This window comes from Ictidomys tridecemlineatus, chromosome X, assembly GCF_052094955.1.
Source record: "Ictidomys tridecemlineatus isolate mIctTri1 chromosome X, mIctTri1.hap1, whole genome shotgun sequence".
Taxonomy (NCBI): Eukaryota; Metazoa; Chordata; class Mammalia; order Rodentia; family Sciuridae; genus Ictidomys; species Ictidomys tridecemlineatus.
In genome coordinates this window covers 29,452,361-29,466,832 of record NC_135493.1, presented here as the reverse complement: position 1 = coordinate 29,466,832, position 14,472 = coordinate 29,452,361, and the positions used below count along the sequence as shown (strand labels likewise).

The window sequence follows — 14,472 nt, the reverse complement described above, 5'->3', positions numbered from 1 at the left end:
TAATATATTAACATAAATAGAGCACGTGACCGCTCAAGTGTCAAATCCTTAGGTGATTATGGATTTTGGCCTTGGTTACCTTTAAAGTTCTTGATCACTAACTTCTTAGCAGAGCCAGGCTTGCTGTTAGCAAAGCTAGAGACGGTGGTAGATGATTTGGCTAGGCCGTTTGCATGATGCACCGAAGCCACAGAAGAGATTAATATACTCTTATTTTTAAGTTGCTGCTGCTGCTGAGATGTTGCAGCAGTTGGTGAAGATGAGGAGGAGGAGGAGGAGGATTCCTCAGCCATCTTCGCATCAAACCCTACAAACTCCAGGGTGTCTTCAAAACGCAGCTTCTTCTGTATCGGTACGTGGCTGGAAGCAGCCACTGAAACCCCCAAGCAGTAGGACGAGGTTGAAGGGGATGCCGAATCCCTGGGTTGTAAAGGAGGAGTGGAGGAGGAGGAAGACGTGGAATCAAAGTCTTCTCTCTCGTTACTACTGTTACTGCTGCTACTGCTGCTGCTGCTGTTTAACTTTCTCTTCTTGGCAGAGGTGGGCGGAGTGGTGCTGGTATTACCATCAGTGGCAGATCTGACCTCCTGAGCAGCAGCAGCAGCTGAGGGATTGGGGGAAGAAAAACCTGTTGGAAACATGAAAATAGCGGGGTCAACAGGCAGAGGAGCATCAAAACCCTACGTTTATATGCCTGCGTGCGTGTAGGAGAGAAGGTGGCAATGCTAGAGGGGGAAGGGAAGAAAGAACAGAGGAGAAACACAGAGGACAAGAAGGAAAGTGAAGGGGGGGCAAACCGGGGGAATGGGAGGGTTTGGGAAGGCGGATAGGCTGACACCAGAAGTGAGGAGAACGAGGGGGGAGAGCGAATGAGGAGGCAGACAGGTAAACGGCCGTGCCGTGCCGTCCCCCCTCCCCTGCTTTTCAATCTCTCTCCCCCCCCCCTTTTCTGCAGGAGCGACTCAAGAGTCTGCGAGGCTGCAGCTCCTCCTCCTTTTCTCCCTCTCTCTGGGAGGGGAGATGCTGTGGTTGGGGGAGGGGAGGGGGAGCGAACCAGAGCTTGTTATTGTCAATAGCACAAGAGGCTAAAGATGGCGCCACTTCCGGTCACGAGGCACCAAAGGAGGGGCGGCGTCTCTCCCCAGGAGTGGGGGGTGGAGAGAAACACTGCGGCCACCCGGGGGTTGGGGGAGCTGGCTAGTGGTGGGGCGGCGGGAAAGGGGCAACCAAAGCACCTCAAATGCTCTTGTTAGTTCGTTCCGGCTCCTGTTCCCTCTCCCCTTCCCTGCTATCTTCCTCCCCAAACCCACCCATAACTCCCACCCCTTCCTTAACGGTCCCGCGGGGAGCTTCGCGCCGCAGCGCCCTTACCGGAAGTGACTGGGCAGACACTTTTCATAGCGCCCAGATCCCGAAGCCCCCAGGTCCGCAGGACTCCAGTGGGGGGGGATGGGGGAGGGAACAAGGGGGGGAAGAGAAATGGAAAGGGAGGAGGGGGCGGGCCTTTGAGACACCTTCAGAGCTCCTGATTGGAGATTTCTGACCGTGAGGTGGGCGGGAGCAAGGGGTGGGGGTGGCGGGAGAAGGAGCGGGAAGGAGCCTGGAGAGGAGGGGAGGTGGTGACGGCGAGGGGCGGGGTAAGCTAGCTGGGAAAAAAGAGAAGAGAGGGAGGAGGTAGGGAGTAAAAAGTAAGGAAGAATGGAAACTTTGAAAGAGATAAAGGAATAGGAGGGGTTGCAAGGTGACGGGAGTAACCCGAAATAGAAGAAAACATAATCATGCTATAATGCCTGCTGCTACAGAACGTCACGATTTTAAGATAGGAAAGAAAATCTTAGGAAGCAAAGGAGTTTTTGATTCCATGTAGCAACAAATTGTTTCTCTTTTGTGTCAAGGACACCAAAGACCCAATGCTGAATAGAGTCTGAATTTTTTGTTCTTTTCTCGGTGATAAAGGCATAAATCCTTTTACCTTCCTACCAGAACATTTTCTAACATGACCGACCAGAGTCAAAGGTGCAATCTAAGGCCAAGAAACAGCCCCCACCCAGCCCAAATCCAAGGAACACTCCCTATTCCCAACCCATTAGTCTTTAACTCTGCAATTTGTAGACCTAAGCTAAGACCCACTTCTTTTACCAAATCTCAGTTTATACGCCATATGGAAGAAGACATTTTTAGGAGAACAATATTGGCAAAAGTCAATGTTTTAGCCCAGAGTGGTGGTGCACCCCTGTAATCTCAGCAACTCAGAGGCTAGGGCAGGAGGATTGTAAATTCCAGTGTCAACCTCAGCAAAATTCTCCAAGCTCTCAACCCTAAGCACCTAGCAAGACCCTCTCAAAACAAAACACCACAGCTCAATGTGTTCCATGAGCCAAAGTTGTACATTTGATGATCTTTTCTGGTACCAGGGATTGAACCCAGCAGCGCTTAACCCTTGAACCACTGCCTCAGCCCTTATTGAGACAGGATCGAGCTAAATTGCTTAGGGCCTTGCTAAATTGCTGAAGCTGATTTTTAACTTTCCATCCTCTTACCTGGGCCGGGGATTACAATCTGCGGGGGGGGGGGGGGGCTTTTTTTTTCTTATCAATAATCAAATGGACAGCTGGGCTCAATGGCACATGCCTGTGATCCCAGTGACTCAAGAGGCAGAGGCAGGAGGATTGCAAATTCCAGGCCAGCCTCAGCAAGAGAAATCATATCTCAAAATAAAAAACAAATAGGACTGGGGAAGTGGCTCAGTGATTAAGTGCCCCTGGGTTCAATCCCTGGTACACACACCCCCCACCCCCCCCACCCCCCCACCCCCCGCGCAAAAAAGAAGTTCGAAACATAGTTAAATTAGCAACAATAAACCTTGTAAATTCCCTCTTGGAAGTTTCTACTTAATCCTAGGGCATCCTCAGAGGGAGAGAACATAATGTCAAAAGTAAATTTTGCTAACCTGTTGATCATTCTAGCTGCAGAAACATTGAATAAGCACATATCCAAAGGCTTTATATGCCAGATGCTATGCCAGGACCCTGCCTCTGCGAGGCCAGTGGAGGAAGATAGTCTCCAAACTAGTTTCCACAACATTGTACAAAAGTACAATGTGCTGTGGGAAACGAAGTTTGGAGGAAATCTGGAATAGTCAGGGTTTCATCCAGCTGATGTTTATGCTGAGTCTCAAAATGGGAATTGTCCCCAAAAAAAAAAAAAAAAGGACAACAAGGGGAGAGGATGCACTATGGACAATGAAAATGTGGGCAGAGCAATGAATTGTGAAAGGGCTTGGCCTATTTATGGGTACATGGAAAGAGCAGGGAGGCTAAAAATCAGGATGTCTCTTTGGAAATGAGGAAGATGAGAGGTTGCAAGGTACCTGGCCCACTAAGCCAAGAACTTTGGAGTCTACCTGGTAGGCAGAGGTAGACAACAGGGAGACAAGCAAGTGGGGCTTTTGTAAGGGAAGTGATAGGCTTGTGGTAGACCAAAAGCAGCTTACATGGTATAACATGTGACAGGGAAATCTGAATACTGCAAATAAATCACCTTTCCAACTTTGTTTAAACAGACTCACCTTTTTTATTTATTATTATTATGTTTTTGTCTTGAAAAGTCCTGGTTTAAATGCAAATCTTCCTGGAAAGTTACTACCTTGGGGATTATCAGCCCTTACCTTTGTGTTGTTTGTGACAGCCTGCTGAGAGGAAGGCTCTGAAGGAACTTAGGCCCAGGAAGAAGAGAGAAAGGCCAGAAAGAGGACATATGGAAGCACTTTTGTTTTGAATATACCATGTTGTTCTTGCTGCCCAAAATGAGATGGTAAACTCTTAAGGCCAGGAAAGATGACCTAAAACATTAAGCCTCCCTTTGCTGTGTCTTACATTTCACACAATGCTAAACAACTGTGTAAATGCAGGGTAAAAACTTACTAAATACTTTATTGAATGAGAAAGAAATAATGCTGTGTCTCTACAAAGGAGGATTAACTGTCTAATTTTCAGGACCTACTGCACAAGGTTTTTCTAAATCATGTAGTTATATTCCTTAGAAGGGCATATGGAAGTGCTATTTTTAAATTTATGAGTATTGGTGCAATTGAAAGGGAATGGACAAAGATGAGAGAAAGTTGTGTTTGCCATACAAAGATAAGCTTTTATATTGACCTAAAGGATAGCTGAGTCTTGTTAATATTCAACATATTCTAGTAATAATAGCTCCCAAACTCAAATGATTATCAAAGCCCTTTCAGTCTTCTGAGTTACATCTTCATTTGAAAAGCCTGGATCCTTTTGGCTCTTGAGTTATAGCTCACTTTCAACAACCTAGTAGTGTAAACTACTATTTAAGTTCTCCATGAAATATCCTTAGGAGAATTTTGTGGAAAGAATAACTGTTTCTCTTTTTCTCAAATGATTAATAATTATATTCCTTTTGACATTTTACAAGCTCACTTTATTTCATTTCAGATCAACTCTCACATATTTATGAGTTATGTAATTTTGATGATTTTTATTTAACAATCACATTTTGTGGCACAAAACAACTTAGATACATGATGTGTGAGGACCAGAACTTACTTTTGTTCTTATATCTTCAAACCAATTTAAAAAGATAACTTCCCATGTTGTTTTGTGAAAACACCTTTTACATCAAGAGTAACTGCTTGGGGCCAGCAAACACATAAGCATATATGCAGTATACCCAAACATTTGCCAAATAGACTTAAATGCATTCTCAACACTCAAATTCAAATATATTTTTCAAGGTTTAACTTCATGAACCCACAAATAATCAAGATGTATAATATAGAACACCATACAATTATAGTCATTATCAGAGTAAAGCAGATTGGACACTTAATACATATTCCATATATAGAATCTTTTCATCTTGTGATTTCAACTCATACCTCAAAAATATTAATTAAACTTTACAATGTGGCCAGATGAGGCATAGTTATTATTGACTCTCTTTTAACCAACCTATTTATAAAGGTAAATATCTGAATAAAGAAAGAATGCAAATGAGGACTGGTTTTCCTAATGTCCATTTCTATAAGCACCTCCCTAAAAAAGGCAGAGTACAAAATGTTTTCCTCTTTTGATCACAGGGATTCCCCCAGGGTGTTAGGTTTTAGTTCTTCTCTAAACTTCTCATGGCAGGTTTTAAAACAGACAGACATTCCTGGAAGGCTTGTTATCCAGTGAGTGGGATTTTCCTTAAAAATGGGAGACAGCCAGGCACTGTGGCACATGCTGTAATCTCAGCAAATCTAAGGCTGAGGCAGGGAGTTAGCAAGTTCAAGGCCAGCCTCAGCAACTTAGCAAGACCCTGTCTCAAAATTTTAAAAATATGGGGGCTGGGGATGTGGCTCAAGCGGTAGCACGCTCGCCTGGCATGCGTGCGGCCTGGGTTCAATCCTCAGCACCACATACCAACAAAGATGTTGTGTCTGCCGAGAACTAAAAAATAAAATATTAAAATTCTCTCTCTCTCTCTCTCTCTCTCTCTCTCTCTCTCTCTCTCTCTCATAAAAATTCTCTCTTTAAAAAAAATTTAAAATATGTTTTAAAGGCCTGGGTGTGTAAGTAGCTTAATGTAAAATGCCCCTGGATTCATTGGGCTCAATCCCCAGTTACTTAATGTGTCAAGATAAAAAGAACTGCTGGGTAAAAGGTAGTTGGTGTTTCGCTATCAATTTTTCTGAAGGACCATCTTTAAAGCCTGGAAATACAGATGGTAACCAAGCTGTACTGAGATAGTATATCAAAATAAGGGTTTGTTATGTGCTACCAACAGCAGTGGACTGTTATGAGATGGCTGAGGAAGTCAATCATCATTTTTCTATCCTCAGGTTGCTTTATAAAAAGGAACAAATACTGAACCTATGGTACTAAATAAAATGTAAACATAACACAGAACTCATATTTAATAAAATATTTTATTGTCTATGGAAAATTACTGCATCAACTGAAGACTCACTTGGTACATCAACCATTTGAGTACTTAGACCCTTAGCTCAGAGATTTTAACTGTTATTATACCTCTGAACCATCTGGAAAGCAGATTTAAAAACTAAAAATTAGGGAAAGGCCATTTTCCCCAGGGGTCTGGGAGTGGGGAACCAGATCAGCCACAGATTACTTCTCACTTTGGTGCTACCGAACACTTATTATGGAGTTGCAGGGCCTATTTTTAACCTTTTGTACACTTTATCAAGGACTTTCAGTCCCCCTCCCCGAAACCTGCTTTAATGTTTGATCTTCTAATTGCATTAAGGTCTTTCTTTTTCTCAAAAGGAAGGCCAATTTAGGTTTAAATCAGTAGTTCCCAACTCTGACTACACAATAGAATCACCTGGGGAGTATTAAAAAAAACCATGAATGTCCAGGTTCAAACCTATCCAATTCAACCAGAATCTCTTATGTGTAGGGCCTCAATTATCAGTATTAAGAATGCCACGTGATTCCATGTGCCTCCAAGGTTGAAAGAACAAAGCTGCAGGTGAAATAAGCAAAACCTGGTGGGGCCGATAAACCCTTTCACACCTAAAACTTCATAATTTAATGCCTAAAATTTCACAATTACTTATTTACCCCTTTGGTAAAACAATGTCTCCCTCTCTAGGAATCTTTCTCAAATTTAAATTAGCCAAGGGACCTAGTTCTTCCCTCTAAGGTGAATGCCTCTTGGTTAATAAAGTTCTAAATATTTGGACAGCCTTCACGCCTATAATCCCTGCTAATCAGAAGGCTGACATAGGAGGGTTGGAATTTCAAGGTCATCTTTGGCAATTTTGTGAGACCCCCTTAGAAAAACAGTCCTAAGTGCCTGAAAGTAAACCTTAGTAGAAGGGGCTGCAATGGGGAGTGGAGAAAAGTAAGATTACCTACAAGGAAGGAAGGATTTCTGAGAGTCCATTTTGCTAACCTCACAGTATTACTGCCTAGTGCCAAGCCTGCTCTGTAATGAGTACACACTTAAAGGTCTAGTCAAGTCTGACAGCTTATCTCAACTGCCAAAATTATATTAAAGTAAATTTTACATATTTTTCATAAGTAAAGCAAAGAATAGACATTAGGAATATAGGTTTAGAGCTCTCTGATAAATGCCCACCTTCTGAATTACCACTCACCATATGGAAGTTTCCATTACCAAGTTATCTATTTTTTCTGATTCTGTTAAATGCCCTTTATTCCTACAAACAGCATTATTTCTCTTGCCAATTCATTTAGTCATTCAACAAAAATGTATTGAGCAAGTACTCTCAGCAAGGCATGGTGTTAGATGCCATGAGAAATACTGAACCAATACAAAATTCCATTGGTAGTTGATGTTAGTTTTTCATAGCACTTTCACATACAATTTTATTTTATCCTCATAGTAACACATGAGATAAGGTGAAGTATCATCCCCATTTTACAGATGGGAAACAGGTTCAGCAAAGGACACACAAATTATTTACCAAAGTCACAAAGCAATGTATAGTCTTAAATCCAGTTATTCACTAACTTCAAATATAGTGCCTTTCATAGCTTACAATTTAATAAGACATGTCATATAACAGTCTTAAGTGGCAGAAAGTTAGGAAAAGGCATTCAGAGCCCCACTCACCAGGAGAACAAAAATGAGGAATAAAGTAAATCCTTTATTGAGATGAGCCAAATCACAAGGCCCAAAAGGAAACCAAGCTTAGATGAAGTTCAGGCCATCATCTAGAAGGCAGGACAAAGTAGCAGGCAATGAACATTTCAGGATAGAGGAGCATTTTGGAGTATCAGTTTCTAGAGTATCAGTCCATTCCGTGGCTGATCTTCACAGGACATAGAAAGCAGCTCCTTCTCCTGGCTAAATCCAGGCAAACACTGAACAAACCTTGCCTGAAGACCCGTTATGATCCAGTCGCTGAGCATACAGAGACAACCCTTGACCTCAACAGTTCTCAATTAGCTTAGTGGGTGAGGCAGACAATTACAAGACAGAGTAATAAAGGCTACTATGGGAACATAAAGGAGGACACCTGGCCCAGCCTAGTAGAGAGGGTGGGGCAGAAAAGGGGAAGGGAAGGGAGTTAAGAATTACTTCCAGAAAAAGAAATTCAATTTAAAGCCTGGAGGGTGGGCAGGAATTAGAAGGCTAGGGAAGTGAAATGGAGCCCAGAGCACAAAGAAGGAAGACAGGGAGTGCATTTAAATCCTAAGGGTAAAAGAGTCATATTCAGGAAATTGTAAGGAGACCAGACTCTGGAACGCTAAAGAGGAAAATAAAGAAAGCATCCAGCCAGATTGCGGGTTCAAAGCCAGTCTCAGCAAAAGCAAAGCGCTAAGCAACTCAGTGAAACCCTGTCTCTAAATAAAATACAGAATGGGGCTGGGGATGTGGCTCAGTGATGGAGTGCCCTTACATTCAATCACTGGTACCCTCCCCCCACCCCCCAAAAAAAGAAAGCATCCAAGGGCTGGGGCTGTAACTTAGTGACAGAGTGCTTGCCTAGCATATGTTGAGGCTTTGGGTTTCATCCTTATCATCACATAAAAATAAACAAATAAAATAAAGGCATGCTGACTATACACAACTACAAATTTTTTTTTTTAAAAAAGAAAGCATCCAAGTCTCAAATCTTGTACATCAATTCCTAGGCCTCTTAGTACCAAATATTACTCATACCATATTTGCTGTTGGAGCTGTGGCTATTGATAATACTTCCTGCCTTGAGCCATACTGGTTTAAGAAATAGACTTAAGGTTGGGCTCAGCCATAGAAATAGCTGAGACCCCAGCTAGGGCTGTAGCTCAGTGGCAAAGCATTTGCCTAGCATGCCTGAGGCACAGGGGTCAATCCTTAGCACCACATAAAAATAAATAAAATAAAGGTATTCTGCCCATCTACAACTACAAACAATAAAAATGAAAGAAAAAAAAAGAAATTGCTGAGACCCACAAAAGGGAAGAGGTGCTGAAACATGGGAAATTAAGACAAGGATGATAATATGACCATAATACTGGACAATACTATACGAATTTACATGAACTAGACCACAGTGGGGAAACTATAGCCCATGGACCAATCCCAGCCTGTTTGTGTAAAGTTTTATTGGAATACTGCCATATTCATTCATGTACATATTTTCTTTTTTTTTTTTTTTGTGGTGCTGGGGATTGAAAGCAGGGCTTTGTGCATACAAGGCAAGCACTCTACCAACTGAACTATATCCCCAACCCCCTCATGTACATATTTTCTGTGGTTGCTTTTGTGCTAAAACAACAGAGTTCAGAGGTTTTTTTTAAAAAAAATATTTATTTTTTAGGTGTAGATGGACACAACACAATGCCTTTATTTTTATTTGGTGCTGAGGATCGAACCCGGGTCCCACCTGTGCTAGGCGAGTGCTCTACCGCTGAGTCACAATCCCAGCCCCAAGTTCAGAGTTTTAATGGAGATCAAATATATCCCTCAGAGCCAAAAATATTTCTATCTAGTCCTTTACAGGAAAGAAAATTGCTGATCTTTGCACTTGAATATACTAAGTAGGAAAATGTTTAGTTGTGTGTGGCACAAAGGAGAAAGAAAACTAAAACATATTAAGAATTTCTATTCCTAATCTCTACTATCAATAATATAGACATCAAAGGATGGCAAGATAATATTCGTTGATAATCATACAAAGAAATACTATGCAGCATTGAAAGATAAATGGAATGTAGCTATAAGCTATAAGTTCAGAACAAATGTTATATGAAAAAAAGCAAATCACAATAGAAATATAATTTTATAGCTTTTTAAATATATATGTATATTTTTAATTTTAGGTGAACACAATACCTTTCATGATGCTGAGGATATACCTTATATGGTGCTGAGGATCAAACCCAGGGCCTCGCACATGCTAGGTGAGCACTCTACCACTGAGCAATAACCCCAGCCCTATCATTTGATTATTCTTAATAAATTATACACAATACATATTCTTTTATATGTATTAAAATTACTTAAAGATTTTCAAAGCAAGTTGCAACCTGTTGATGGCTAGAATATGTTGATGGTTGGAGAAAATATCTGACAGAGAAAGCAAATGACAACTAGTGCTGATTTTTGGAACATTTAAGATTGTCTTGTATCCCTGAATGCAAAAGGCCCTGGGTTCAATCCCCAGCAACACACACACACACAAAAATTGTCTTATAGGGGCTGGGGTTGTGGCTCAGTGGTAGAGCGCTTGCCTGCCATGTGTGAAGCACTGGGTTTACTCCTTAGCACCATATGTAAATGAATAAATAAAAGTATTGTGTTCATCTACAACTAAAAAAAATTCTTTTTTTTTTAATTTTTTTTATTTTAATATTTATTTATTTTTAGTTGGCGGACACAACATCTTTGTTGGTATGTGGTGCTGAGGATCGAACCCGGGCCGCACGCATGCCAGGCGAGCGCGCTACCGCTTGAGCCACATCCCCAGCCCCTAAAAAAAATTCTTAAAAGATTGTTTTGTACATTCCCTAAAATTACTCAGGGAGGAGGGGCATATTCCCCAACCTGGTGAAGAATGGACTTTCTATGGTCCACATAATGGGGGTTGTTGTAATATGTATATTAATCATATCATATAAATCCAAAATTAATTTGTAGCATCAAGATGGTGATATCTGGAAATATATCAAAAGGAAAATAGTGTATGCAAAGACATAAATGCATGAGAAAGATCATGTACCATTTAGGTATACATAAACATTACCATCCTGGGTGACTGATGTGCAGTAGGTCTGTACAAATAGTGGGAGATGAAGACAGAGGCAGGTGGGGTTCCGAACAAATGCCATCCTCGAGTTTGTGTTCTATCCAGTAGGTCCTAAGTAATCACTAAAGGGCTTCTAACAGGGAAGGGAATACTATGAATATATGTACATTTAGCAATGTCCAGATCTCAACAAACTTTTGAGTACAAAGTAAAGTATCATCTCTTCTCCTCTCACTTCTGGCTCCCAAACTAAACCCATTCTTCAAAAATAATCCTCAATTACTGGTTTGCTGATCAAAGACATTTTTATAATCTGGAGCTGTGGTGCATGTCTATGATGCCAGCCACTGAGGCAAGAGGATCTCAAGGTCAAGGTCAGCCTGGGCAACTTAGTAAGACTCTATCTCAATTTTTTTTAAGAGAGAGAGAGAGAGAGAGAGAGAGAGAGAGAGAGGGAGGGAGGGAGAATTTTTAATATTTTTTAGTTTTCAGCGGACACAACATCTTTGTATGTGGTGCTGAGGATCGAACCCGGGCCGCACACATGACAAGCAAGCGTGCTACCGCTTGAGCCACATCCCAGCCCCTATCTCAAATTTTTTTAAAAATGGTTGTGTGTATAGTTCAGTGATAAAGTGCCCCTGGGTCTAATCCCCAGAATTGTCAAAAAGGTGTGGGGGCTGGTGTATGTGTACATAGCATGTGTGAGATCCTTGATTCAATCTCTGGCACCCCTAAAAAGAGTTCACACTATATGAACTGTTCTATGACTTTATTTATGTATTCCTTCCTTAATATTTTATCACAAATATCTGTCCTTATTAGTATATATATATCTACCTTATTATTTCTAAGGAGAGCATAATATACTATATGTGTGTGTGTGTGTGTGTGTGTGTATGTATCCTATCCAATCACTTTTTTTTAGAGAGAGAGAGAGAGAATTTTAATATTTATTTATTTATTTTTTTTTAGTTTTTGGCCGACACAACATCTTTGTTTGTATGTGGTGCTGAGGATCGAACCCGGGCCGCACGCAAGCCAGGCGAGTGAGCTACCGCTTGAGCCACACATCCCCAGCCCTATCCAATCATTTTTTAAAAAAATTATCACTTTAAAAAAGTCTATTGCATTTTATTGTTTCTTTTCCCCTTTACTTTTGCTGAACTGACTTTCCCTTTTAATTGTGTTTGGAAAGTGCTACATAGTATATACTTCCTACATAGTACATACCTTTCACTTTTGTTTACTTGTACAAATGATGCATAAACATTCTTCTTGTAAGAAAAAAAAATCAAAGCTAGACATGGTGGTGGACACCTGTAATCTCAGTGACTCAGGAGGCTAAGGCAGTAGCATCACAAGTTTGGGGTCAGCCTCAGCAGCTTAGTGAGGCCCTACCAACTTAATGAGACCCTGTCTCAAAATAAAATATAAAAAGGGCTGTGGATGTGGCTCAGTGGTTAAGCACCCTGGGTTCAATCCCCACTACAAAAAAAAAAAGCAATATAGTAGAATATAGGATAAAAAGCATAAGTGTCCTTTCCCTGTTAAATTTGGTGCATTTCCTTCACCATCTATGGCATTTATATACATGTGCATATATATGTGTGTATACACATGTATTCATACACAAACAGGAAGCTTTGATATTTTTAGACAAAAATGGTATCATTACTATATATATAGCTATATCATTTGCTTTTTTCACTTAATAAAAATTGAAGATATTTCCACAACAGTGTATAGAGATCAATCTCATTCTTTTTAAGGGCTGCATATTATTTCATAGTAAAGATATACCACATTTTATTTTACCATTCCTCTATTGGGGGATATTTGGTTATTTCCAATATTCTTTGACTATAAACATGCTGCAATGAGTATCCTGCAACATCTATCTATGTGCATGTACAAAAGTATTTCTGAGCATATATTCAAAATAGTAGAATTTGTTTGAGGGAAATATATATTTAAAATTTTGACTGCCATGACACCTGTTGGAAATATTGTCCCAATATGTAATCTCATCTTCTGAATGAATGTTTATTGCTCCACACCCTTAGCAACACTAAATTTTATCAAACTTGAGTTTGCCAAAATGTTACATGACTTCATTCTCATTGTAAAACAAGAATAACTCATTATAAAACAAGAAGTGCCCTCTTGACCACCATTGCCTCATGCCAAATTTTTCTGGAGAAATTTACTTCCAGCTTGCTATGTTTGTTTCACTGTGCTTGATCTTCTTAGGTATAATTTCTTTATAATTTACTTATGCTTCCTAAACCTATTGTCAACAATTATTCACATTTAACTCTAAGCTTTACTAGCCAATTTACTCACCATTGCCTTCTGAGGGTGCTCGATCCTCATTCATTTCTCCTGATTCAGATGAATGAGACATCTTCTATCTTTTAGGGCTATGTTAGAAAACAGAGAATTCACTTTTGGAGCAATCCTCTCCCACATATCTAAATGGTTTTATAGATTCATTGACTAATTTCTGAACCAACTGATTGCTAATCACACTCCTCTCTTTTACCCCTTCTAGTTATACTGCCATGTTTGTTTTGGTGCCAGGGATTGAACTCAGGGGCACTCAACCACTGAGCCACATCCCCAGCCCTTTTTTACATTCTCATCGTTGCTAAGCGCCTCCCTGTTGCTAAGGCTGGCTGGAACTCACGATCCGCCTGCCTCAGCCTCACTGAGCCGTTAGGAGCTTGTGCCACAGCAACTGGCGGTTTTTTGTTTTGTTTTGTTTTTGTTTTTTGTTTGTTTAGTACTGTGGATTGAGCCCTGGCACGCTTAACCACTGAGCCATATCCCCAGCCCTTTTTACATTTTATTTAGAGACAGGGTCTCTCGCTGAGTTGATAAGCGCCTCCCCAGTTGCTAAGGTTGGCTTTGTACTCAGGATCCTCCAGCCTCAGCCTCCGGAGCCGTTGGGAGCGTGCACCATAACCGGTGGTTTTTTGTTTGTTTGTTTTTAGTACTGGGGATTGTACCTAGGGACGCTGACTCCCTGAGCGACAACCCCATCCCTTTTTACATTTTATTTTATTTAGATTCAGGGTCTTACTGATTTGCTAAGCGCCTCTCCAGAGCCTCAGGATCCTCCAGGCTCAGCCTACTGAGCTGTTGGAAGCTTGCACCACCGCAACCGGCGTGTTTTTTTTTTTTTTTAACCCACTGGGGATTGTACATACACAGGGGCGCTTAACCACTGAGCCAGATCCCCAGCCCTTTTTACATTTTATTTAGAGACAGAGTCTGAATGAGTTACTTAGGGGCCTCGCTAAATTACTGAGGCTGGGGCCTTGAACACAGGATCCTCCTGCCTTAGTCTGCTATGCCCTTAGTTTCCTGAGCCGTTGGGATTAAAGGCGGACACCACCACCCCCAGCACTATTCCTATATTTTTCAACTTCCATTTGAAGCTAATCAGGGAAAGAAAATACATTGTTGAGACTAACATCTAAGTCAGAAGCCTGAAATGATATTTCAAATTACAATGGCTTGAGCCCCCACTGGTTTGAATGCCCAAAATACCAAACAAACAAATTGACTTCCCTCAAAGTGTCCTCCAGCTATTTATCCAGGTTATCTAAAATATCATCTCATATGAAAGCTGAACCAGGTCTCTAAATTTGTTTTATGCCAAACTCTTCAAGTCACAGTACCATTGGTTAAGGGGCCTTCTGTGATCACTTTACTGGGTAGTTCCCACCATATGTAAT

At 41.0% G+C, this 14,472-nt stretch overlaps 2 protein-coding genes across 3 annotated transcripts in view; one reads left to right on the top strand and one right to left on the bottom strand.

Annotated features, from left to right (window-relative positions):
• The window catches only part of Cul4b (cullin 4B), a 44,228-nt gene extending 42,702 nt beyond the window's left edge, over positions 1–1,526 (bottom strand). For both annotated transcript variants that reach the window (XM_013356035.4, XM_005319349.4), the window contains exons 1-2: positions 1,372–1,526; positions 80–628 (exon numbers count right to left, since the gene is read on the bottom strand). In XM_013356035.4, coding sequence (XP_013211489.1) covers positions 80–628; positions 1,372–1,399 — 577 coding nt within the window. In that variant the 5' untranslated portion in view covers positions 1,400–1,526. The remainder of the gene's footprint in view (positions 1–79; positions 629–1,371) is intronic.
• Positions 620–14,472, top strand: part of LOC144371695 (uncharacterized) — a 49,368-nt gene continuing 35,515 nt past the window's right edge. The window contains exons 1-2 of the mRNA XM_078034317.1: positions 620–885; positions 9,804–9,884. Of these exons, the coding sequence (XP_077890443.1) occupies positions 870–885; positions 9,804–9,884 (97 nt within the window). The 5' untranslated portion in view covers positions 620–869. The remainder of the gene's footprint in view (positions 886–9,803; positions 9,885–14,472) is intronic.